Source organism: Eumetopias jubatus, unplaced genomic scaffold, assembly GCF_037043125.1.
Source record: "Eumetopias jubatus isolate StellerSeaLion01/CBP00866 unplaced genomic scaffold, mEumJub1_p1.0 scaffold_1, whole genome shotgun sequence".
Classification (NCBI taxonomy): domain Eukaryota; kingdom Metazoa; phylum Chordata; class Mammalia; order Carnivora; family Otariidae; genus Eumetopias; species Eumetopias jubatus.
The window spans coordinates 126,339,212-126,364,245 of record NW_028274807.1 but is presented as its reverse complement, the minus strand read 5'-3'; the positions used below and the strand labels follow the sequence as shown (position 1 = coordinate 126,364,245).

Below are 25,034 nucleotides of genomic sequence, written 5' to 3'. Positions count from 1 at the left end.
CGAGACTCAGCATGGAATGGGCATGCCACGGCCCGCAAAAGGCAACCAACAAATGGGCAGCCAAGGCTGAATACAGAACCAGACTTAAGATTTTCAATAGGAACCCTGAACTTACAGGCAGGGAGCTCCCTTAAAATCCCATGCCACATTGAAATACAAGCAACAACCTCAATGTCCAATACAACTAAATAACACAGCAGAATCCTCTGCAGCTGTAAAAAAAAAAAAAAAGGAAGCTTGTTATATACTGAAGTGGGACGAGCACGCGCGCACGCACACACACACACACACACATATATATTTGAGTAAAAAGGCAGGCTGCAAACCCCCATGTATGCTTTGCTACTATTTGGGTCTCTGTAATGTGGGGGAGCAGACTGTCTGGAAACATATAGAAGGGTTGGTAGCAAAGTATGCTTCTGGTGAGGACTGGAGACAAGAGTAGGAGCAGGTGTACTTTGTGCTATGTGTACTTTTTGTAGTGTTGGGATGTTTTCCCTAGGTTTTAAAAAATGAAGTAATAAATAAAACTCCTGCCAGCGACCTGGGCGGGAATGGAGGTGTTCCAACCAGGCCCAGGGCAGGTGAAGCCCTCACAGCCTCACAGAAGCTACTGACATGTCCCAGGGGGAGAGGAGAAGACTCATCTGCACACTCTCCTCTCAAAGCAAAAACCCAACAAATTAAATTAGCACATATAGGAGCAATAGGAAAGCCCTCATAGTGAGCTACACTCTCCAGAAGAACTAAATTAAAATTTAATCCAGGGAGCGAGCACAAATGCCAAGGACAAACGTGGTGGCTCTTTACAGGGAATTATCGAAAGAATGGGTGAACCACGCAGAATGTCATGCAGGGTCCCCAGTGTTCCTCCAGAGGGTTTATGCAGATCCCCTGAAGTTGAGGACTCAATTTAGGGAAATAAAACCTAATTTATCATCGTCTGGCTGGGGACATGCACATAAAGACTCATTTATCAGGTTGTAAACCAGCTAATAGAGCTGACAGTCACAAATGCATTATTCAGCAGAAATGAGAAGTTACTTCAGCTGTTATCAGTGGGTAATGAAAAGCCGAGCACAGGGAGTGGAAAATTCCATCACAAAACCAACTTGCTATCAGAAAACAACTTGTAATTTTTATTTATATTTTTCAAGGGCCAATGAATAACCATCTAAATGTGTCAGAGGAAACACCACAGAATGGAGAGAGAAATGAAGTTAGAAAGTCTCCTTCAGGAGACTCAGGGCAAAGTTGGACAAGAGGCAAAGAACCGTGCCTGAATTCTGAGTGCCTACACCTGCCAGCCCTCACCAGCACCCTGACCCTCCCTGCACTCCCCCTCGCTCCATGCACCCCTTCACAGCCCCTCCTCCTGGCCCTGCTGCCCAGAGCACTTCCAGGCATCAACCCCAGCCTGCAATTGGGCCACACCTTCTTCCTCTTCCTTCCCACTAGGCAGGTAAGAGTCCCTTCCTCAGGCCCGCTCCCAGCCAACTCTGAGGAGGAAGCTGATCTCACACCTGGATTTATTATTAGTTGCTTGCCAAGGAAACCTGAGCCCCTTAACTTAGAGCCTCGGCGTATCTGCATAATGAAGGTGAAAACTCTCCTGCAGGGTTGTGAGGAGTAAATGAGACAAGGAGGTGAAGCCCTGGGGCATCTTGGGAGTTCACTGGCCCTGTCCCTAAGGAGCTTTGCTTAGGAAGTGAATTGCTTCTGGTGATATTTCAGACCACCTGCAGGTGATGGGGAGTGAGCCCAGGGACCCCCGGTGCAGAGTCTGCACCCCAAGGCCAGCCCGGCCAGGCACTAACCCCGAATTCCTGGGGTTTTGGCCCACATCCCAGCCACCCCCTGGAGCAGGCACAGGTACTTTGGGGGTTCTACAGATTTCCCCCCAAGGTCTCCTAACAAAACCGTGTACTGTGACAAGACTCATGATCATGACACGGTCCACACTCTCACTATGAATGGCAGGCCTCGGGCACCACACTCATTTTGCGTGACACAAGGACTAACAAGAACGTTCATTCACCGTGTCCTTGATTTCCTCGACAATGTCTGTGTCACCCAGGATGATGGGATTATGCCCACTGAATTAGTGTGCAGGCTGGTTCTGACGACAGATGTTATTCCCTCAGGGTCTGGAGGCTGGCAGTGTGAGATGGAGGTGTCAGCAGGGTTGTGGGTTTTTTCTGAGGCCTCTCTCCATGGTTTGTCGACGGCCATTTTCTCCCTGTGTCTTCACGGGGTCTTCCCTCTGTACATCTGTGCCCAAATTTCCTCTTCTCACAACCGGTGGAACTGGCTTGGGGCCCTACCCTCAGAGCATCATTTTAATGTAATCACCTCTTTAAAGGCTCTATCTGCAACCACGTTCGGAGGTCCTGGGAGTTGGGACTCCAACATATGAATCTGAGGGGGACACAATTCAGCCCATAACCCCCATTTTATAGACAAAGAAACTGAGGCCTACAGAGATTAAGTTCCCCCTTTGAATTAGTGTCCCCGCCAGGACCCACTCAATGTTCTTTCCACCCCCAAAGTATTATGAAAAGCCTCCTGTGGTCCTCATTTATAAGACCAAGGTCAGTCCTGCCTCAGACCCCAGGCCCTAAAAGGGTATATACTTTGAGTGCCCACTGTTTGATAAGACAGTCATAGTCAACAAGAGCTGCTGTCTGTGAGGGGTTTAAACACCAAGATGTGCTTCCTTTTCCTCCTCTTCTCTCCCTTTTAATTTGGAAAAAAAACTGTCAGAAACCATGATTGATCCTTAGCCAAGCACACTTTAACTGGAACGAACTGCTGTAGCTAGGATGCATGAGGCTGGGTGGCTTCCAGCTTGTCAGGCAGCTCAGGACTAGGACTTGAAAGTTTAATAGCTTTGCTGCCAGGAAATAGTGCAGCACCCCCCTCCCCTGCCCCAGGGATTTCTACTTTTCTTTTTCAGTGATTTCAATGCTCAGAAAAATGTGCTGAGCAGTCAGCCCTTGAGGCAGAACGTCTGTATCTGAGCAGAGTTCAGGAGCTCCCCAAGGTGCACCACTCCAGCATGGGTGGGAGGACGCCTCCTCTCCAAACTCCTGCCAGCATCAGGGCTTTCCACAGGATTGTGGGCTGGGTCCCTGTCCCCTGCAGTGATCCCCTCCAGGAACCTCCAGTTCCAAGTACTACTTGAAGAGCTGAGGGTTCAGCAAGAGCCACACGCAGTGGGAGGGGCCCTCAGTGCCAACCCCCAGGGTTCCTGGTCTGGGGGTGAGGCATGCACCTGCTAAAGCCAGACAGGCCACTGAGAACACATCTCTCGGTGGATAAAGTCAAGTTTATTAGCTTGCTGCAGCAGGGGAGAACCTGGGACATCTCAGGAAGAGAGAGTTGGAAGGACTTATTTTGAGGTCTGGGCTTATGCTGGGTGATCTGGGGAAAAGGTTCAGAGCAAGGATTTGCTCTGCATCTGATGCTGCCAGAAATTGGGGGCGGTATGATGAGTGGGTATCTTTCAGGTTTTATCCAGGAGATGGGAGGGAGTAAGCAGGCGCAGATCGGGCGTTAGTGAGCAGCAGGAAACCTCGCTCGTCACCTGTGCAGGCTGTAAGGGGCTGGGGGATGGCGAGTTTTGTGGCTGCAGAGCATCCTGGCCTCTCTCTTCCCCTATGATTACAGCAGGTCTCGTCTCTGTCTCTTTCCACCGGGATCACAGAGTGACCCTGTCTGGTTACTGGTGAGACTGTGTGCTTGTTCAGAGCAGGTGAGAGTACTAGGGCCTAGCTGTTAGCTGCCAGGGCCATGGTTTTACCTCCTCCCCCCAAACTGGGCTTCCCCCCACATCCTCAGGTGGCTATAGGCTCCAGGCCTCTGGAGACAGAGCAGGAGTCAGGAGTCTCTTTCCCACACAGCTATAAGTAGGGACCCTCAAGGCCAGGAGCTAAGGCGTAGTTTCCTGACTGGAACATGACTCAGGGCCCATTCTGTGCCTCTGGGAACCACACGCCTGCCGGTCTCACCCTCCTTTGCCCCAGGAGTCTCTCTGGGCCGTCACGTGCACACAAAGTAAATGAGGTAGAACAGACTGACAGGTGAGTGCAGGGCCATGCCCCAGACAGAGCTGAGCCCAGGCCCAGCTTTACCCTCACCAGAAGTGAGGCCTGGGCCCAGTCACTAACCTCCAGAGTGAGTTTCCTTATGTCTGAGTTGCCAGAGAATGATCCCTATTCCACAGGACATTGTGAGGACTCTGGGAGATAATAGAGGTCAGTAGAACGCAAGCTTCAGGAAGGTAGGAATGAGCACCTCTCACTCCCTGATCTTTCTCTGGTGCCCAGGGTAGTGCCTGGCACACAACAGATACACAGGAAATACTGGCTACATCAACAAATGGAAGGACCCAGCAAAGTAACCAGTTAAACGGTAGCTATATTAGTTCGCTGGGGCTACCAGAACAAAGCACCACAAACTGGGTGGGTTAAACCGCAGAACTGTATTCTCTTCTGTTCTGGAAGCTAGAAGTTGGAAATATAGGTATCAGCAGGGTTGGTTCCTGCTGGCGCTGTAAGGAAGGTTCTGTTTCGAACGTCTCTCCTACCTTCCGGTGGTGGCTGGCATCCTTGGCATTCCCTGGCTTGTAGATGCATCGCTCCCCTCTCTGTCTTCCCTTTCCCCATGTGTCTGTGTCCAAATGTCCTTCTTATATGGACACCAGTCACACTGACCTGGGGCCCACCCTAATGACTTCCTCTTGACCTGATGACATCTGCAAAGATCTTACTTCCAAATAAGGTCACATTCACAGGCACTGGGGATTAGGACTTCAACCTGTCTTTGGAGTGGTACCCAATTCAACCCATAAGAGTAACTATTGGGGTTTTCTTTTTTTTCACTTTATAGTCCTGATTTCCAACATTTTATCCTATTTCCTCAAACGTCATTTTAAAAGTTCCAGAATGACCAATATCTCTGTACCTACTCCATTTTACCCTCACTTCCTTTTGCACTTGGCATCAGATCCCAAATCCTATTGAACCACATGGAGCTTGAGGTTCAGAAAAGAAAGCCATGGTACAGAAAGACTGAGAGAGTACTATCCATTCAGTAGAAAGAGAGTAAACATCACTAAGTTGCTATGTGATCTTGGATAAGTTACCCCACCTCTCTGAACGTCAGGTTCCTCAACTGTTAAATGAAGAGATTGGGTCAAACTGACGTGTCCCTGCAGAAACAGGGAACAAGCCAGATTCTCTTCCCTAACTCTGGTGAGCAGGTGGTCACGTTACCCCCGCTTCAGGGACATGAAGACACCAAGTACATCCGACCCCTCTGTCTGTCTTCACTTCTGATTGCTAGCTAGCTGCGTGCCCTGCAGCAATCCCTTTTGCTCTGAGGCTCTTCATCTGTAAAATGAGAGGGTGGAATTCTCTGATCTCCCAAGCCTCCAGCCGTACACCTATCTGTCAGGGCTCATCATTATCTCTGAGCAGTGCAAAGCCTAAAGAGAAGCAGCGGCCCTCCACAGAGCCCAGTTCCCTAAGCCGTTGTGGCTCAGCTGACTGGCTGGGGCCAAGAGCGGGCAGTACATATTGGCCACCTACTTCACTTCCAAGGGTCAGGTGGTGGCCTATGCCCCACCACTGGCGAAGCAACAGTTTTATTAGCATCCCCCAACCCTCCAGGGCTCTCCAACTGGCTCCTGGAGATGGGGAAGTCCCACACTGCTGTCTCTGACCCAGTTCTCTTGGCAAATGGCACCACCTTCTAGCTGCCCTGAGCACTATCTTGCATACCTAGTCACCCACGTTGCAAAAAGTCATTTGTGTTAAGTTTTGGATGCCTACCACTATCCCTTTGCTGCCAACGCCACCCTGACTGAAAGGCCAGCCACGCAATTCATGCTGCCCTGCAGTCTCTCTGTTTATGTCAGAATTTCCACGGTGGCTCCTGATTTTCTGAGGATTATAAATCAACCATAAAATTTCACCATGCCCTGAGACTTCGCATATATTAGCCAGCAAGTCTGTTCTTACTCTCTCCTGCTTCCATTTATGATGGAGAAACCACCCCTCCTTTTCTCTGTTAGTTGCATTTTCTGTGACTTTGGGCTTTAGGTCAGAGCTTGCGTTTGGAGTTAGGAGTCCTGTGTCTGCCACCTCCCCCCAGTCTCAACTCACCAAATGCTTCACCCAGGTCCCTAATCTCTCCCACCTGCAGCTTCCTTATCTGCAAAAAGAGGGAGATAATTATACCTGCCACCATGGCCCCGACCCTTTTGAAATTTAAGGAGAATAATGTGAGGGGGAAAAGGCTTTGTCAGTGTCAGAGATTAGGCTGCAGATTCTCAGTCCGTGGGTGTAATTAGTGTCACATGTAAGTACAGAATCGTTAGTGATGTTGGCATGCGTTGGCCCTGCCTCCCTCCTTACCAGCAGTCTTGACAGGGTAATATTTGTCATGGTAGCTGCTGTGGGGCTGGCACAGAATTCAGTTTTATTATGTTCATTCATCAGGCATTGAAAGTAGGTCTACTGTGTACCGGGAACTATGGGAATTCAAATAGAACGCATCAAAATTCTCAGACGCCAGGACCTGAGGTCTAAGAGGGATGATGAGTCATTAAATCCACACATTGTTGAGTGCCTGCTAGTGCCAAGCACAGTGCTGGGCCTCTGATGGATGTCAACTGTACATAGAACCAAAGGACTCAAGAGACAGTTACAAAAGCAGCTTTGGTTTGGGTGGCTCAGTCAGTTAAGCACCTGACTCTTGGTTTCAGCTCAGATCATGATCCTCAGGGTCCTGGGATCGAGCCCTTAGTCGGGCTCCCTGCTCAGTGGGGAGTCTGCATGTCTCCCTCTCTGCCCCTCCTCCCACTCACACTCTCCCTCTCTCTCAAATAAATAAATCTTAAAAAAAAAAAAAAAGGAAAGAAACAGCTTTGGTTTGAGAAGAACCTCTTCCAAGGTCCCTTTGACCTGCTCATTGGGAGGTAAATACCGTCTCCTACCCCTGGTTGAAAACACAGATGGTCTCAGGACTTTTCTGATCACTTGTCAGTTAACTAAAAAGTCCATGTTCATTTTAAGTCACAAAACACAGTCTCAAGCCAGTAAATAGAAGGTCTAGTCAGTATATTATTCAACAGTCAACCCTCATTTCCCCCCTGCTCCCAGGACAGGCCCAGCACCCAGCTCTCTCTTGCAGTCCTCCTACCCTCACTTCCCACTGCTCTTTCAACCTGAGCAAAGTGCAAGCAGGGGACAAGGAGAGGGAAAGACGACTGGAGAGTTCTTCCTTGAGACATTCTGTTGTGAGGTAGCTTTGCAGCCTCTGGGTCTGGCTAAAGTTTAAACCAGATTCTTTCTCTTAGGGACCCTTTTCTAGGTTCTTGTAAGACTCCCCTACCGGGCCCCCTGCTGCCCCCCCCCCAAGGCCGCCCCTCACCTTTGCAGGCTGCCCTCTTGGGCAGGGGCCCTCTCAATGAGCCCAGGCCACCACACCTGTCGCAGGCTCCACCTCTGTGCCCGGGATGGGTGACCCTTAGGGGCCTGGTCGAGGAGTGCAGGGACCTCCCAGCCCAGTTACCATCGTGTTGTGACACATATATTTCTCCTAATCGTCTTGCAACCCTGGACAGCAAACTTTCTAGATAGGGAGACTTGTAGAGCATCGCAGTCCCCAAGTAACAAAGACAGGGTCTGAGGCCCTGTCTCTCCAATCACAGCCTGTGGTCTCCCCATGAGTCCTTGCTACTGGACTCTCAAGGGCAAAGGACCTGCCCCAGGGCCTGGGGTAAGCCACCACACCTCTCTGGGCCTCAGGTCTTCATCTTTCATGATCTCCAAGAGCCCTTTGCATTCTAAGACTGTGTTGTGAAATTGCTGAGTTGAGGTTTCCTGGAAGCAGATGGCAGAGAATTCTGCAGAGGCCTCACCACGCCCCGTGTGGGAGGCAGCCCACAGCTTAGCTCTTTACTTCTTGCTCTAATACCCTATGTCTCCCACGGACGTGTACCTTAAACAAGTGTGGGGAAGAGAGAAACGCCATTTAAACAGTGCTGGCATTCTGCTCCCTCCATGCTAATCTCTAGTGGAGAGGGACACAGCTGACATTTACTGGGCACCTACTATGTGCACCTATTATGTGTTCTGAGGTTCTTGCATATCTTAAATCTACTCAACCTCACAACAACCCTATGAGGCCAATATTTTTTTTTTAAGATTTTTATTTATTTATTTGAGAGAGAGAGAGACAGTGAGAGAGGGAACACAAATGGGGGGAGTGGGAGAGGGAGAAGCAGGCTTCCTGCTCAGCAGGAAGCCCGATGCGGGGCTCGATCCCAGGACCCCGGGATCATGACCCAAGCTGAAGGCAGACGCTTAACGACTGAGCCACCCAGGCGCCCCAAGGCCAATACTTTTATGACTCCTTTTTTTTGAAGACGAGGAAACTGAGGTACAGAGCAGTTAAATAACTTTTCCCAAGGTCACACAGCTAGGCAGGGAGAAAGACAAGACTTCCAACCTGGGCAGTTTGGTTCCAGAACCTGTGTGCCCAGCTCTGCCCTAGACAGACCAAGGCTTGAGGCATCCTTACACCAGAGGGCTTCTGGGGTGCAAAGCAGGAGGCAGAGAAGCATACTTGTCCCCTGACAGATTCCCAAGAAGCAGAACCCAAGTGCAGGTTGTGGGAAGAGAAAAGCAGCAGAACCTGGGGGCGTACAAAAGTGTTTTAAAAACCCCTCCGGGGCTGAGCACTGACTGCTCCAGCAGCCACCCCTGAAATAGGAAAGAAGAGCTCCTAATTTGGTTTAAGCCTCAACAAGTCCCCAGCAAGAAGACAAATTCCTCTGACTCTGGCCAGCACCCAGGAAACAAATCTTGTCAGAAGGAAGTCGGGAATAACCATTTCTGAAGGACCCCCTTAGGGTAAATACAAAGTGCTGCTGGGAGAGCTTCAGCGACTGTGACCGTGACCCACAGACCCGCACCTGCAAAGCCACCTGCGCACTGCCTCCACCTATTCACCATGCTGTTCTTAGTTCCCACGTGCCCACACCTCCTGCTCCGCCCTGAACCCAAGTGCACAGCCAGTCCCACTCTATTGTCATCCCTGTGGCCCAAGGAGGACTTTTCTGGAGCTCTAGAGGCTCTCCGCTGCCCTCCACCTCATCTACCCGTCTCTGACCTGCCTTCTCCAGCCAGGCTCCCTCTCTGCACTTTAGGGACCTATCGCATAACATTCGTCTTCTCCAGCCAGGCTCCCTCTCTGCACATTAGGGACCTATCGCATAACATTCGCTGCGCCACATTGCTTCTCCTAGTTGTTTTCTTTATGTTAGCTCATTGTTTCCTTCTTAATTATGAACTATTCCAAACATATAAAAATGGGTGCTCAGCATCCAGAATTGTCAACCTTAATGTTATTTGCTACAGACCTTTCATATTTAAACATGAAACCAAAGATTTCAATGGAAACCTCATTTGTGCTCTGTCCTGATTCCATTCCCCTCCCCAGAGGCCACAAATGCTCTAAATTTGGCATTTATCATTCCTACCAATATTGTTCCAGTTTTACCATATATGTATATAAACCCTTTATAGGATTGTTTTGCATGATTTTAAACTTTATATTAAGTTGTATCATACTGTGTATTAGGGTTCTCCAGAGAAACAGAGCCAGTAGGATGTTTATATAGAGAGAAAGAGATTTATTTTTAAGGAATTGACTCACAGGATAATGGAGGCTAGATGTTCCAGATTAAGGGGACAGCCGGGGGATGCCTGGGTGGCTCAGTTGGTGAAGTGTCTGCCTTCGGCTTAGGTCATGATCCCCAGGTCCTGGGACCGAGTCCCACATCCGGCTCCTTGATCAACGGGGAGCCTGCTTCTCCCTCTGCCCTTCACCCTGCTTGTATTCTACCTCTCTCTGTCAAATAAATAAGTAAAATCTTAAAAAAAAAAAAAAAGATTAAGAAAAAAGGGGAGGTCAGCCAATTGGAGACCCGGGAAGGAACCAATGTCCCCGTTCAAGTCCAAAGACTATCTGATGGCAGATTTCCTTCCCCCTGGTGGGTTTTTGGGGGGGGGGGGCACTCAGTCTTTGTTCTATTAAGGCTTTCAACTGATTGGATGAAGCCACCCCACATTACAGAGGGCAATCCACTCTACTCAAAGTCTACCGATTTAAATATTAATCTCATCCAAAAACACTCTCACAGAAACAACCAGAATAATGTTTGACCATATCTGACCACCATAAAATAGTTGACACATAAAATTCACCACCACATAGTGTTTCCCTCTGCAACTTGCTTTCTTTAATTCTCATTTTGTTTTTGAGATTGCTCATGGTGACCCAGGTAGTATTTCATTGTATATACACCATAAGTTATGAATTTTTTTCATAGGTTATGAATTTTTTTTGTTGATGGTTGTGGGTTGCTTCCACTTTTCTCTGTCACAAATAGGAGAGGGCATAAACCTTCTCATACACATATGGGAGAATTTCCCTAGGTTAGAGGTGGGGATCCTGCTATAAGCAGGCCAAATCCAACCAAGTACTCACTTTTATAGCTGCAGTTTGATTGGAATGCAGTCACATCCATTCACATCCTAATTGTCTGTGGCTGTCTTCATCCTAAAAGGGCAGGGTGGTTGAGACAAAAACTGCGGGCCCACAAAGCCTACAATATTTCCTTTGTGGCCCTTCATAGAAAAAGTTTCTGACCCTGCTCTCAGCAAGTACCTAGGAGCAGAATGGGCTGTGCCTGTCAGCGGCTCTTATATGGCATTGCCAAGTTGCTTCCCAAAGTGGCTACCTGAATTTACCCTCCCGGAACAGCGTGTGAGACCTCCATTTCTCCACACCTTCTCTTCCCAAAGGTTTGCCAGCCTGCTGCTTGTGAATCGGTTTCTCATCGTTATTTCATATGTTTGGCTCTTTAAACATACATCACTTATTCACTTAACAAACACCAATTAAAGGATTACTGCGTGCTGGGTACTACCAAGCTAGAGCGGCCCCATTTCTCAAGAGAAGAAATGGAGCCACCTAAAGTCAGACTCACGCTTCAAACACGGTAAGGCTAGATGTCTACACGGGAGTTGTGTAGACATGCCCTGGAGAGGGTAGCACTGCGAGAGTCAGGCAGCTGACAATATTCTGCAGGCCTACGGATGCTCAGGTGGGACATAAAACAATTTGGCTCTCTACCCATAGCTTCTGACAGTCCAGGTCACCTGATACTCATAATTCCTAGCAGAAAGGACCTATATTTCACACAGGCGTCAGTAAAGGAGGTTAGTAATTAAGCTGGTTTTGGGTCTTCCCTTTGACCTTAGACAATAAAACACCTGAGATTATAAGAGAGCGCGAGTATGTGAAAGGGAAGCTCCATGATGACACAGCAAGAAATAGAGCTTTCTTAGTTAAAGTCACCAAGATGGCCAATAAATACAGGAAAAGGGTGGTGGAGTGTGAGTGAGCGAAATCTTCATTTGTCGGCTGGGAAGTCAATAAATGATGTCTGGGGCTGATAACTCAAAGAATCAAAAATGTGTAGAAATATGGGGAAAGCTCTGGACAAATGAAAGGCAGAAGCTGTGGGGACGGGGGCTGTGGGATGAGCAGAGGTGGGGCACGGAATGTTTTTCTGCACCAGCCTTTCTTTTCAGCCTTGTTTCATTTTATGATCAAAGGTATGTGTTACTCTGATACCTTTTAAATTAAAATGCAGAAGTTCAAAATAGAGCATGACTCCTGAAATATTTATAGAGGAAGTGATATGTATGTAATAATCTCAGACAGGAGTAGGGCGGGGAACAGGAATAGAGATTTTTAAATTTAGCCATGAGATTTTAGTTATGGAAGTGGGGAGCCAGGGGGCCATCATTCTAGTCTCTCTCTACATTTATATATAGTTTTGTCTCATTGAAATGTCCCATAATAAAGAGTGGGGTTCTTGTAAAGGGAAAAAAAAAAGAGCGTGGGTTGTGGAGTCCGGCAGACACGGATGAAATTCATCTGGGCCACTTAGCGCTGTGGGCAAGTCACTTGAACTCCTGGGTCTCGGCTCCTCATCTGCAGACCGAGCATGCACCCATTCTGTATGGCCACTGGTGCTGGGCGCAGGGGTTAAATGACAGCCTGACTGCAAAGAGCTGATCATGGCATAAAGTGTAGAAGTGTGGTAAAAATGTTCGGTTTGATTTGTTCGGTTGCTTCTATTTTGGGTTTTATGAAGTTTGGCTCTAGATTTTGAGCTCTTCTCAGGCATCTTCTACTTAGTTCTGTACATCTAAGTATGTCCTGCCTTACCTGTCTGTGTTCACTCAGCTAGCCTACTTCACCTACTGAGTTCACGAACATCTAGTGTCCACGTGCCAGGCACTGAGCTGGGGGCTGAGGAGGCAGAGATGCGAGGCTGTCCTTATCCCAGGAACACAGGTCAGTGGTGGGGAAAGCAGAAAAGGTCAGAATAAAATACAGCAGGACAACTTGCAGTGATAGAGATATGGCCACAGGGGTTCTGGGGCGTACAGGGGATGCCCACTGCAGCCTGAGCTGGGTTTTGAAGGATGGTTAAGAGTTCACCTGGCAAAGAAGGAAAGCACGGCGGCCAGGTGGCATGTTGGGTCATGACATACAGAGGCAGCAGCAGGAGTCACAGTTCTGAAAGCTGGAAAGACCTAAGTCTATTTAGAAAAATAGTTCAGTTTGCAGCAGGAGAGTGAAGAAGAAATAAAGCCCAAATCATGCGGGTTTATTCAAGAGCACCCTCTTGAATAAATGTGAGCTCAAATTTGCATCTTAGTAAGTCACTGCAGTAAAAAAGGGAATGGGAGGTTGGAACACATTTGCTCTCAATCTAGGAAAGAAAGAAAGAGCTCGATCAGCTGGCTGCCCCAGCATAGCCTCCCAGGGTCACCATATCTTGATGTGCCTAGCACGCAAAACTCAGATTTTGTTAGGACATCTGTAGAAAAGTAGGCCCTGAGGGCTGGCTCATGACAAAGAAAGCTTTGGGATACATACACCCAGGATGAGGTAGGAATGTACAGTGGAGGCTACTCTTTAGTGCCCAGCACTGGTGGCTGCCGTCCAAATCAGGCCCTCCTGTTTCCCAGGGAGCTGCAGGCAGGATGCTAGGTATGCTCAGAACTACTCCTGGGAGGGGTAGAGAGGTTTCTGGAGAAGGTGAGGCCTAAGGTTTGTCCTCATCAAGACAGAGGGCAACCTGTAGGGAGCAAGGTGTTCCTGATTGCCCCCAAATGGTTCATAACACTTCCCACCCCTGGCCCCTCACTCCATGCTCACCTGACCCCCTTCTACAAAGACATTCTTCAGACAGAGCACAGTTCAATGATGAGGTCATTTATCTGCAGTACAGATGCAGAAATGTCCACTGTCCTGGCCTGCCAAAGTAAGACCCAACCTTAGCCCTCAGGTGTCCCTGATCCTCCCTGGATCCTCAATGGCTGTGACTGCATTCAGGGATGAACTATGCTCAAGATGGTTCAAACTCTCCATCTAGACTTTATGGCATGCTCCCTCCACATGCAGCCGCGATCTTAACTCAGTGTGCTTGGGCTTCTTACTCTCCATCCATAGGTAGCAACAATCAGGCAAAACCACCAGAGAGATGATAGGGGCTACCAAGGCTGGGCAGTGTGGCAGGAATGAACCAGGGCACATCAGTGCAGAGGCTCACTGGTGCTCTGACCTGGGAGGTGAGGGAGAGGGAGGTGCTGGAGATGATCTCAGGTCGGAGCCAGGTAGGAACCTGGGTGTTCCTGAGAGTGGGAACCACGTCTTCCCTGCTTTGGTTCTCCATGGAGAGGCAGTGCTAATGCTGGGCTCATTAATTCAACTGATACCCTACTGCTCTAGGTCACTTAGGGAGAAAAGAACAAGTCCCATGACCCAACCTGAGAAAATCTAGCACGTGGAGGTCAGATGAGGGAGAAAGACCTAGTGAGGGAGACTGAGAAAGAATGGCCAGTGAAGTAGAAGGAAGAGCGGGAGAGAGCTGCATCATGGAGGCCAAGAGAGAAAAGTCCATCTTCTGGGACAAACGTGGCCGGCAGGTCAAGATAAGTGCAGAGGAGCATCCGTCCAGCTCGGTAACATGGCGGTCTTCGCCATCATGGCAAAGATGCAGTTTCAGTGGGGTACTAGGGACAGATAATGACTTCTTGCTCATTTATTACTAGAACAAGTCATGCTGAGCATTCGTCCTAAACTTGAAAGTCAAATAAATGTGTAAAGGGTCTCCAGGGACTCTTATGCCCTGCCACGGCCCCATCAAGTCTAATTTCCCAGGGGCCCAGTCTTGCCCACCTCCTCCCCACACCTGCAGCTCTAGCTGCTCGGATGCCAAGATCTTAACTCCAAATAAAGCATTAGCTATACCCTTGGGCCCAAATGATAACCCTTCTAAAAATGCTGCTTGTCCTCACCTTTTTAAAAACAAAGTAATGATCAAATTCCTCGCCTGCCCCCACCAACATCATTTATTGTAGTAACTACAACCATAGCAAGGAAATAGCAGTAGGACTGGATACAATCCTCATCATCATAGTACCAGGGACCAGGGCTTTTATCAAATGACTATGGGCAGGAAAAACCAAAAGAAAAAGACAAAAAACCAAGCCACTAGATGGAAGTCTTCATTCAGCTGCCTGGGGGAGGAGCAGGAACGATGCCAGACTGCACACACCCATCAGGTCCATTGGACCATCACTGGCCAAGTGCTCTGCTCTAAGGCAAATAGCAGTGATAATAATAGCCGCCGTGCACGGAATACCTACTCGGTGCCTGACAGCCGGCCGAGCGCTTTACCTGCAGTGGCCCCTTTAATCCTTGAAGCCTCCCTAGCAGGTAGGGAGCAGTATCATCCTCATTTTATGGATGAGGGGACTGAATCTTAGAATTATCCAAGTAACTGGCCCAAGCCGCTGAGTGGAGGAACTGGGTTCATGAATGAGGTCATTGTCTACTCAGTGTGGTACGCAGCTCAGGGTGTGACTCCAATGCAGGACTGATCCAACGAGGGGAGGAAGAGAGTCAGCCAAGGCACCATGCACCCAGGAGTGGGGGCTAAAAACTTAGAAGTCATCCTTAATTCTTTTCTTTCCCTCTTTCTGCAACTGCTCCGTCACCAAAACTCCGTCCCTTCGGCAAAGTAAGTCTTAAACCTGTCTGCTTCTCTTCGTGGCCCCTCTAAGCGCCCTAGTCAAAGCAGCCACCAACTCCCTGGGGCTTTTGCAGAGCTTCCTAGCTGGGCCCTCGGCACGGTCCCCTGCATCCGACAATCTCCCCTTCCCTCAGGACTCATGGGACCCACTGACCGCGCAGATCACACCTGTGCCTGGCTCAAAACCTTTCACGGTCTTCCCAGCAAATCCCACCTCCCTTCCCTTGCTCCCGAGGCCCTGCCCCCTGGATCTGGCCTTTGCCTACCCTTCTCACTGCACCCCCTCCAGTCGCTGCTGATTCCCCTACAACCAGCACAGAGCCCGGCACAGAGGAAACAATGTGCTGAAGAAATGAAGGCAAGAATGGGTGAGCAGATAAATAAAAAAGCTTTGCAGAGGAAGGCACGTTTGAGATGAGCTTTAAAGTGGGGTAGGACTTGTCAGGCGGCAAGGCCTAGGGGCGTGAGGTGGTAAAACGAGGTGTTCTAGGAATAGGCACTGATGTGGAGGAATGCCGGGAACAGCCTGGGAGGCGGCATGGGCAGGACTGGAGGCAGGTCTGTGCAAAGCTGGGGTTCTCCAAGCCGCGTGCACGCTGCGAGCCCCTGGAAAGCTTTTCAAACACGGATTGTCGGGCCCCACTCCAGAGCCTTGGACTCAGACATCTGAGGTAGGGTCTGAGAGTTTGCCTTCCTCACAGGCTTCAGGTGGTGCTGATGCTGCTGCCCCAGGGGCCACACTTGGAGAACAACTGGTGTCAAGTGTGCTGAGGACTCCTCCACTTGGAGGCGAGAGCAAGACAGTTCCAGGGAGGTAACTTAGGCAGCTGCACTCCAAGCCAAGAGCAGTTCGAGCTAACACAGGCCAGCAGTAAACCCACCCTTGCCCCTGCCTGTAGCATCCCTCTCGGGACAAAGCCGTGCCGACCTTGGCTTCTGGCCGCCCCTCCCCACAGCACTCAGCCCTGCTCTTCTCCTCCATTGAATTGTATGCTTTGAAGGCATCTTTTGTTTCTCCAGCAAAACTTACAAATCCTGAGTCCTAGTCCCTCCAGACCACCTAATCTCACACACCAATTCACACTGATGCGGCTATGACAGACAGGAGACCTGGTGTTAAGTCATGTTCCACAGAGGAAACCATCGTCATGTGCTGATGGTAGGAGTCGGCTGTGTTTGGGCAGAGGAGAGAGAAGGGGAGGAGCGGTGGTCCCCTGCTGGCCTTCCCAGCACACCATGCGCTTCAAGTTCACCCTGCAGTGCACTCTGACGTTGGTTCATACTCTTTCCTATGAGAAAAGAGGGCAGGAGTGGTTCCAGGGTTATGAGCAAGTGTGCTTGTATTCACAGCATCAGCCTGGTGACTGTACATACTCATATTTGGTATCGTCCTGCCTTCGCTCCCGGATGATCAGAGAGGTGAAGTTAATTTGCATCCGCTTCAACCATAAATGTGAGGGGACCAGGTGACTAATGTGCAGGTCCCACAGTTTTAAATGCAGATGACATTTCTTCTGCAGGCCTGACCACAGAGCACTCGGCCACCGACATTCTCCAGGCCTTCAGGGTTGGGCCCACAATCTGCTCAGCTCCACTCAGCTTACAGGGCTCAGCAGGGAAAGCTCAGGACATGGGCACGGGAGATGGTTTGGTTTGGTTTGGTGAGCTTCCTCGTGCCAGTGGGCAAGATAGCTCTTTATCTCTGTGATGCAGCCCAAAGAGGACCCAGGAGTCCTGGCAGTCCCGTTACAGGAAAAAGACAGAAAGCAATCCTCCCCAATGAGTGTCTCTCTTGATTCTGATGGGCCTTTTATTTTCCAAAGCTGATGACAAAAATATGCGCGCCCTGGAGTCACAGTGACCTGACGTGGCATTCTGGCTCTGCCACTCTCCGTCCAGGTGATATGGGGCAATTTACGTAGGAGCCTTGGCAACGTCATCGGCAAACTAGGTGTGTTGGTGTTAGGGTTAGAGATCATGAGCGTGTGGCAAAGTCATGAGTGTTCAGTATTTAGTAGCGGGTCAGTCACAGTCACTGAGCTGCAGTTTAACAAGCAGCCTTCCAGGAATAGAAGGCTCTGGTTTATAGCACTGGCCAATTTCCCCGGTGTAAATCCTCTCACCGGAGCCACTAGCAAGCTCCCAACATGCTATCCCTCCTGAGTGCACACTCAAGAAGAGATGCATGTAGCATCTACCACTACACAGTGTTGCCACTGCGCAGACCCAACAGAAGTCAGTAACATCAAGGTACCCCCGCTAAGCCGAGGTACCTACAGGAGAACAGTGAGGGGCTCTCTCGCTGACTTGGGGGCTGGTGGAGGGTTTTAAGATCCTTCTATGAAGGAGATGGGGAAGCAGGGCCAGCAGCTGAGCTTTGGCAAGTCAGGGCCTATAATTAGCCTCGGCTCGAGGCTCGAATCAGTCCCTGGTTGTTACTAAACATCAGCTAGAGCAGGAAGGCCTCCGGCTTCTGTGAGCTGAGTGCCGCAAGTGCCTCCCTGGACAGACGTTTGGACAGAACTACCCTCTCTTCGTGGCAGCGTCCAGTTTATCCCAAAAAGCGCTCCTGTCCTCAACCCCAAGTGAGAAAGAGGAGCAAGGACACGGAGCCGCCAGCCCCTCACTGCAGCCCATCTTCGAGCAGCGGGCTCTTCCTACCAGACTCCTCCACGGAGTGCTCCTTGCAGCCTCTTCTTCATAAAGAGTTTGCAATCAACGAGGGAAGGGATGCCAATTAACACACCAGCTACTGTCGCAGCTGGGCAAAGCAAAGGCTGAAAGGAAGTACAATATATCCAAATGCTGGCCGTGCTTATTCTAGAAGGCAGGATTTGGGGTGATCGCATTTTCAGCCATCTCTCTGCTTTTCCAGACTTGTAGAACTCCAAATACATATATCCAACCTATGCTCTGGGGTGTTGCTTGATTTTTACTTTTTCTGCCCACCCCCTGGGTCCCACGTTTAAAAAGCAGAAACCCATCAACAGACAAAAGCTGTAAGAATTTTAAGAATTTAAGCTTCAGGGTCCCTCACTCGTGCACACCGCTTTGTATTAGTCTTTTTTTCTCTTAAAAGCAGTCTCCCAAATTGCATGAGCCCCAGGCCCCACATCTGCCCTCAGCTGTCCCCCACCATGACCATGTTGTCTAGAGTGATAGTAAAGCCTTCTTTTCTACAGCAGTCATGTTCCAGCCCACAGTCTAGACACCCACTACGATTCGGTGTCCTGCACTAGAGCGAGGCATTTGCCATGGGCATCATTGTGAGAAATCGAGCAGGGTGATTGCCTTTGGCGTCGAGTTTGTCATCTGAAAAATGGCACTGGCAAAGTGGCATCCAAAAACGGGAGAAGGGGCTCCCGAATGTGGAGACTGCTGCTGTGTGAAGGAGGCTGAGGAGAGGGCTCGGCCAGAGCAGCCAAAGCCAAGCCTCAGGGACGCCTCAGGTAGCCATGGCCGGCTGGAATAACTATATTCAACAATATTCACTCTATTTTCAGTTTTTCTGTGTTCTTCATGCTCTGGCATCTGGGGCCTCACTGTTAGGGTGAGACCACCCCTCACAGAGCTAGCGAACCTTTGAGATAGTAAACCACTTGCCACGCTTTTGCTGTGCAGACCAGCGGATCCTGAGCACATACCCCCACCCGCCTCCTCTTTCTGGCTCTTACACTCCAGGAGGCAGTGTTCCTCTGCCCTAAGCATCCCAGGTGGCCGGAGACCACCCCAGGGGCCCAGAGACGGCTGAAGTTCTCCAAACTACCCAGTCCTAAACCTGCTCGACTGTTTACCTTGCTTCACCAGTTCCTTCCCATGAAAACCACAATAAAGGCTTTTGCCCACGCTTTCCTCTCAACCTTTTGCAACCAACCCTGGTACTTCCTCCTCTGGCCCTGCATGGTGGGGCTGCCCCTCCCCTTGGGAACTGTGAGTAACATCTTTTCAATGTCAGTCATCTCCTGATCTGTTCGCCTCACCATACCTAAATAAAAACAAAATCTTGGGTACATTCTGTAGGGTTTGGGGAGCTGGTTTTGAAAAACCACTCTTCATGGCTCCATGAAACCCCCAAACTGTATGCACAGTGTTTATGTTCATATGTATGTTTTGATGGTAGATAAAATTCTAGAGCCACACTGTCTAATATGATGGCCACTGGCCACAGGTAGCTATTCAAATTTAAATTAAATTTAAACAGGGGCACCTGAGTGGCTCAGTCAGTTAAGCATCAGACTCTTGATTTTGGCTGTGGTCATGATCTCAAGGTCCTGAGATTGAGCCCCAAGTCGGGCTCTGCGCTGAGCGTGGAGCCTACTTAAGATTCTCTCCCTCTTTCTCTGCCCTCCTCCCCCCAGTTCATGTGTGCTCTCTATCTCCCCCCCCCAAAAAATCTATTAAAAATAACAATAAATTGGGGCACCTGGGTGGCTCAGTCATTAAGCGTCTGCCTTCAGCTCAGGTCATGATCCCAGGGTCCTGGGATCGAGCCCTGCATCAAGCTTCCTACTCTTCGGGAAACCTGCTTCTCCCTCTCCCACTCCCCCTGCTTGTGTTCCTGCTCTCACTATCTCTCTCTGTGTGTCAAAAAAAAATCTTTAAAAATAAAAAATAACGATAAATTAAATTTAGATAATATTAAATTTTCAGTTCCTCAGTCATCCTTGCCACATGGTGAGTGTTCAGTAGCCATGTGAGGGCACTGTGATGGATGGTATGGACATAGAAGAGTTCCATCATCACAGAAAGTTCTATTGGGCAGCACTGAACTAGAGATTTCATCAGCTTTTCAAGGGTATCCATGACCAGAAAATGTGAAAAGCCACTAAGTCAAACCAGGGAATCTTCATTTAGGGAGCCCGAAACTTCACTGGTAGTTGAAAGCTCAGCATTATGATAGGGGCTATGAACAAATCTGGCTTTGAATAATATTTTAGCTCTAAAAATCCAACTCTAAAGGCCCTTAAAAGACATCCAGATTTTATGCTTTATTGTTTATCTCCTCCCCACCTTTTTGGAGAGAGACACTTGAATTCTAAAAATATTTGCTATAAGAAAGGTGCTCTAAGTTCCCCAGAACCTCTGCCCAGTGCAAGTCACGGTGGGAAGGGAGGGAAGACGGTCCAGTGGCCTTGTCTCCTCTGATGTATGTGATCTTTCTAGGTGGGCGAGGCAGTCCTGGAAAATGCCCGGCTCATGCTTCAGACAGAGAATATCCAGGCGGGTGCGGACGACTTTAAAGAGAGGTAACATCTGCCACAGAGGGGACAGTCCTTCTGCTCCCCCAGACTCTGGGCAAGTCGAGTGATGCTGTTCTGGGGTCTGCAGGATTCACTGCCAACCTCACAGAAGGCTGGAGTGGGATGGTAGAGGTCCCGGGAGAATCAGAGCAGAGATCGTCCAGCTCAAACCCTCCTGATAAACACAAAACCAGGTCCCAAGGACTCAGAGATTTTGCCCAGTGTCACCTGGTTCAGAGCAGGGGGTCTCAAATTGTGGCGTGCTTCAGGACCACCAGGAGCTCTTATAGAAAACACAGATCGCTGTGCCCCACCGCCTGAGTTTTTGGTTCGGTAGTCTGGGGTGGAGCCCAAAATTTACATTTCCAACAAGTTCCCCATGATGCTGATCCTGCTGGTCCTGGGAGCACACTCGAATAACTGCTGGTTTTGAGCAACGCTTCTCAATTGCAGCTGCATGTTAGAATTACCTGGCCACTTAAAAATGCCAATGCCCAAGCTGCACGGACTAATTAAACCACAATCCCTGGGGGTGGGGTCTGGGCCTCAGAATTTTTAACTCTCCAGCTTTGAAAAACACCTCTTTGAAGTCTAATATAGTGTTTCCTAAAATATGGTGTAGATAGCACTGATGAAGATCATCTTAAGTGGTATAAGGATAAACATTTTCTTTTTAATAGTTATGTATTTTTAGAGTTACCTTCTATTTATGACTCATGAAACTTTTTCCACGATAGCACTACAATTTATACTGGCAATTTAAAATTTATTGAATATAAAGAGCTTTTCAAGTTTACTGATTTAACATTTACTTTTTAAGTAGATGAATTTAAGGAACAATGTAAAGTAAATAATGACAGGAGAGAGACGCATTTAGGGCAAAATCACGATGGTCAGTGACGTTCGGGAAACACTGGTCTAATGGAGAAACGAAACAAAAAAGACCTTTGATTGATAAACACAGCGATTTTTTTTTTTTTTTTTTGACAGAGAGAGAGAGAGACAGCAAGAGAGGAAACACAAGCAGGGGGAGTGGGAGAGGGAGAAGCAGGCTTCCCGCCGAGCAGAGAGCCCAATGCAGGGCTCGATCCCAGGACCCTGGGACCATGACCTGAGCTGAAGGCAGACGCACCCAGGCGCCCCTAAACATAGCGATTTTGAGAATATTCTGTGGGGAAGGTGTTGTGGATGTTGGGCAATTGGATGGGTGATGGGATAGTTATTTAAGGAACATTTCCCTAAGTTGGTAAAGACAAAGAGGAAAGCCATGTAGTTGGGAGTCCTTGGGGAAGTCAGTGATCCATCCCACTGCCATTCTTATCTTAGGATAAGAGTGTTGTGATGAAAAGGAAAATCTCCACCATCTCCTCATTCCCAGAGTCCTTTCCTTTCTCTAAGACCAAGCTTCTCCATCTGCTAAAAAGATCCCCACGAGCAGCCACTCTGGAGTCAAGGAGACTCTCAGTCAGCTGGCGTTGCTGTCTCGGACAACACTGCTCGCCAAGGTCACAGGAGCACAAAAGTGAGGCCATCATCCAGCCACCAGCAGCTTACTGCACAGCTAAAGATAGTGCCAATAGACATGAAGCCATTTGTACTAAATTTATTTTTTTTAAGATTTTTATTTATTTATTGAGAGAGAGAGAATGGTAGAGAGAGAGCATGAGAGGGAGGAAGGTCAGAGGGAGAAGCAGACTCCCTGCTCAGGAGGGAGCCCTATGTGGAATTCAATCCCAGGACTCCAGGATCATGACCTGAGCTGAAGGCAGTCACTTAACCAACTGAGCCACGCAGGCACCCCATTTGTACTAAATTTAAGATAGAATTTAATTAAGTGTGAAGTTCAAGTAGGATGTGACCAAAATTTCTTTAGTTCATTCATTTATTCATTATGCGTTCATGCCTTCATCCAGCCATTCAACCGAGTAGCAGGGGCTTGGTCTGTTTTGTTCCCTGTTGCATTACCAGTGCCTGTAACAGTGCCACACACAAGACAGATGCCCACAAATAGTTGTTGAATTAGTGAATGAATGAATGAATGAATGAATTCAATAAATGTTTGAATATCCGCCAGGCCCCTGGCCAAGTACTGGGAATGAAGTGAATGGGACCTCCAGCAGCTCACAGTTTACTGTCAAAGATGGAGGATAGAACAGACAGTGGCATCACAGAGTGGTTGTGCCATCACTAAGGTGAGCACAAGTGAAATAGGGACATTTAGTATGGCCAGGGAGGGTTGACAAAAAAGGTGACGCCTGATTTGGGCCCTAAACTGGTGCAGGATTTGACCAGGCCAGTGAAGGAGGCATGACTTTCCAGGCAGAGGGGGCAGTATGTGCTAAGGCAGAAGCACATAAGAAAGCGTGGTGCACTAGTGGCCACCAAGTAGCTCATTATAACTGGGACATATGGAGTGAAGGAAGGAGGGGCAGCCAATGAGGCTTGAAAACCAAGGAGAGACCAAATCCCGGAGGACCATGTGAGCCATACCAAAGAGCTCAGAGATGACCTGAGAGGAGACCCATAGAAGGGATCTGAGCACTGGTTCATCATGATCGGATTTCAGCTTAAAGGGAGATTTGTACTGGTAGAGAGGAGAGGTGGGGCAAATGAGCAAGAAGCAATGGGAGCAAATGGGCTGGATGGATGGCAGGGTAGGGTCTGTACTGGGAGCCGAGGTTAGGAAGGAAGGCAAGATCCGATTACTAAGGGGCCAGAGGAGGACACTTACGGCTCTGAGTAAATGGTGACCCAATGTGTTTAAGGATGGCCCCTCTGGGGGCAATACTGTAGGTCAGTTGGAGGAAGACAATCAGAGGCCCTTATAGCTCAGGGTCTGCCTGGGATGGTGGCCATGAGCAGACTTCAGAGATGGGTCAAAGAAATCATTGGCAGGGTTTGACATATGCAGCCTGGAAATAGAAAGCAAAGATAAGTTTCAGGCTTTGAACTTGGGTAATTTAGAAGATTTGCGGTTCTATTGACTAAAATAGAAAATTGTGGAAGGAAAGCTGGTCTAAAAGTCAGGGATAGATAATGAATTTGGCTTTGAGCAAGCTGAGTCGAGCAGATGGTAGAGCAACCAAGCAGAAATTGTGGTATTTCTGAAGATGCTGGGCCAGAGTGGCTTGCAGGTCAAGACAGAAAGTTCTGGGTGTCACAAGCAAAGAGATTCTATTTGAAGACTTTGAAATGGGGGGGGGGAAGGAAAAAAAGATAGCAAGAGAAAGCTAAAAGCTTAACAACGGCTTTGGGAGATATCACAGAGATGTGTTAAATGCTTAGAGGACTTCCAAAAAACAGTCTGTAGGACACCTAAGACCTTCCATAATGCTGACTGGAGCACACCCTGGAAGGGGCCAGGCTCCCTAGAGAGAAAAACAAAACAGGACTTCAGAGGCACAAGGGGGATTCTTCCAGCCCCAGTCAGCAGGGACCAATCATTCCAGCTGGAAGGGAAGGACTTGATTCCAAAAGGACTAAATGTTAACAGTCCTTCATGAAGAATACATATGGGTAGAGAATCTAATCCTACATATAGAGTACATAAAAATGACTTCAAAAACCAGTTCTTCGGCGGGGAGGGAGATTCAAAGGTCCAGGTCCAACTCTGAGGAAAGTCTCTAGCGGTATGCCACAGGGCTCTGTCCTCGGTTCCTGCATTTACTATTTTTAACTGTAAGGTGCATGAAAGCTACCTTGGCATGAAAGGGCAAAATGGCAAAAGATACAAAGCCAGGAGGGCTGGCAAGGAGAAGAATGATAGAATTAGGAATCAGAATGATCCTAACACATTGGAACAATGGGCCAATGAAACTGAAAGAGGATATATATGAACTCCTACTTTGGGGTTCAAATACCAGGTGCACCCAGAAAGGACAGGGTAATTGGACTTGTGAAAAATGGTCAGGGACTTTAATTGACAGGACACCCAATATTAGTCAGCAGCAAATACAGCTGGTCAAAATCAAATGAACAAACATGCAAACAAAAACCCACAAAGCAAACCTTAGGGCCCATGATGAATAGAATGAAAGGGTTTAAACAAAGGAGCAGAGAGTCCTCCGGGACTCTGAACTGATCAGGCAACATCTGGAGTTTTGCATTCCAATCTCTGTATCATATTTTGAGAAGGATGTGGACCAATTAGAGCATTTCTAATCATTCCACACATATATTTGAAGCCTGAAGGTGGATGCTAAGAATACAAAGTCCCTGCCACTGATGATGAGGGATATGGAAACGAATTTATATGAATGTGGGGGAGCTGGGAATGTTTAACCTGAGGAACAAAAGGCTTGGAGGAAGTGATGAGGGGAAAAGAGAATGATATAAGAGACTAGACTCTCAATATTTATGGGACTGCCAGAAGGAAGGGTCAGACTAACTTTGGATGCTCCAGTGAGTGGAACTCAGACTCTTACAGGAAGAAATTTCCATAATTAGATCTGTCCTAAAATGGAATGGTGGTGGTGGTAGGTGATGAGTTCCCTGTCACTGGAAGTAGTCAAGTAGAGGCTACATGATCACCTATTAGGAATGCTGTCGAGGGACACCAGGGTGGTTCAATTTGTTAGGCAACTGATTCTTGATTTCGGCTCAGG

At 48.6% G+C, this 25,034-nt stretch overlaps 1 protein-coding gene across 1 annotated transcript in view; it reads left to right on the top strand.

Moving 5' to 3' along the window:
* Positions 1-25,034, top strand: part of BFSP2 (beaded filament structural protein 2) — a 59,819-nt gene that overhangs the window by 12,400 nt on the left and 22,385 nt on the right. Inside the window, exon 2 of the mRNA XM_028099203.2 lies at positions 20,354-20,436. Within this exon, the coding sequence (XP_027955004.1) occupies positions 20,354-20,436 (83 nt within the window). The remainder of the gene's footprint in view (positions 1-20,353; positions 20,437-25,034) is intronic.